The 1595-nt window shown below is 29.5% G+C and overlaps 1 protein-coding gene across 3 annotated transcripts in view; it reads right to left on the reverse strand.

Annotated features, from left to right (window-relative positions):
* Nucleotides 1-851, reverse strand: part of LOC108739128 — a 32416-nt gene extending 31565 nt beyond the window's left edge. For 2 of the 3 annotated variants that reach the window (XM_018472867.1, XM_018472868.1), the window contains exon 1: nucleotides 423-525. In XM_018472867.1, the coding sequence (XP_018328369.1) occupies nucleotides 423-525 (103 nt within the window). Of the gene's footprint in view, nucleotides 1-422 lie in introns of all 3 variants that reach the window. The other variant, XM_018472866.1, reaches the window with a different exon arrangement.
* Between the last annotated feature and the right edge of the window lie 744 nt (nucleotides 852-1595).

Here is a 1595-nt window from a genome sequence, read left to right on the forward strand (position 1 = left end):
TTGTAAATGACTGAATTTGCCGTAGAAATAGTAGAATTTATTAGGTAACTTGTAATAATTTCAATTTTGACATGATTCTCTAAAAATTATTTCAAGTTTCCTAATTATTACAATTAAATTTATAATATGAACTAAAATACCTAGTAAATTTATTTCCGCTGGGATTTTATTTTGACAAATTCGTATCCAAATTGTAATTTTTATTATTTCCGCTTAGGAAGCAACGGGCTAGTGGGATAAATTGTAAATATCGCTTTAATACTTAGATAAATTTTCGTTTTTCATTTTCTCGGTGTCATTTTCTAAAACAACAACGTTATTTAATAACAGAGCCCTTGGGATAAATATGTACATATATAATCGACGTTTAATAAACCAATAAAGTTACCCATAGAAATTGTGTTTATTATTATGAAACTTACCTCTCCTTTTTCTATATAATTTTCTTCTCTGCTTCTTCCCATCGGGTTTCCCGGTGGAAAACTCAATCAACTTCATCATACAGCACAGTAACAGCACTATCATGTCTTATTAACTAATAAAAAATCGTTCAGGCCATTTCCTGGTCACGTCCATTATTTTGAATTCTTAAATCGTTTAACAAAATAACAAAAGTATTTTATTTTTAATTAATTATATGAATAGTTTTTGAATATATATTTATAGTTTATGACGGGGCACTGTTGAAAACACTTCTCGGTTAAATGAAGCGAATGAATAGCATTATAGTACAAAGGGCCTAATATTAGAATATGATACCTTCCCGCAAAGAAATCTATTTCTGAATACCTGATGGCTCTATGAGCAGCTCTGATTGGGGTAAATGGCTCTAAGTTCTATTACAGTATGTCCACTATTTCTTGACCCGTACAATGTAGAACATTATTACCTTATTTATAATAACATAATATTGCTTATGGAAGTAATTCTAAATGGTTTTTGGATTCTAATTTTTGGATTTGGATTTTTTCCCAGTTATATGCAACAGGGAAAACAAACAAATTTACTAAAGTTTGTTGAAGAAATTTTCTAAAAATATTACATTAGTTTTTGAGTTAAATAGTAATAGAAATCCTTATGCGTTTCTCATACATTTCCCTTAAGTTTTCATTTCTTATTTTCTTCGCTATCTTTTCAAACCAGTAAGAAAGTTATTTGGAGCACCCTGTATTTATTCCAGGCATATGCCTATCATGAGAGCTCTGGCACTTTTTATAACATTACATCAATTCATTTTTTATTTTGTATTATAAGGATGACTTTGTGATAAGCTACAGCAACAATGTTGTTATTCGGTTGATGATTATAAGTTATGGATGTTGTACTTCCAAATATGATTACAATGCCAGAATGTGAGAGCAATTTTATGACTTGTAACGATAATTAAACATATTTAGCGTTACCGTAAGGAATGCGAACATCTTCGACTGATCTCTCGTGAGAGGTATTTAACGATGAGTTGCAATCTTGCATGTTTATTCAATTAGGTAGGCATTGAAGACGCATGTAGTAAATGTTAATATTAATAAAACATTATTGCACTTTTCAAAAGATTCCATTAAACGATTTGGTTTATAAAAACTTTGATAACAAGC

The sequence above is a fragment of the Agrilus planipennis genome, unplaced genomic scaffold (assembly GCF_000699045.2).
Source record: "Agrilus planipennis isolate EAB-ADULT unplaced genomic scaffold, Apla_2.0 scaffold163, whole genome shotgun sequence".
In the NCBI taxonomy this organism is placed as follows: Eukaryota; Metazoa; Arthropoda; class Insecta; order Coleoptera; family Buprestidae; genus Agrilus; species Agrilus planipennis.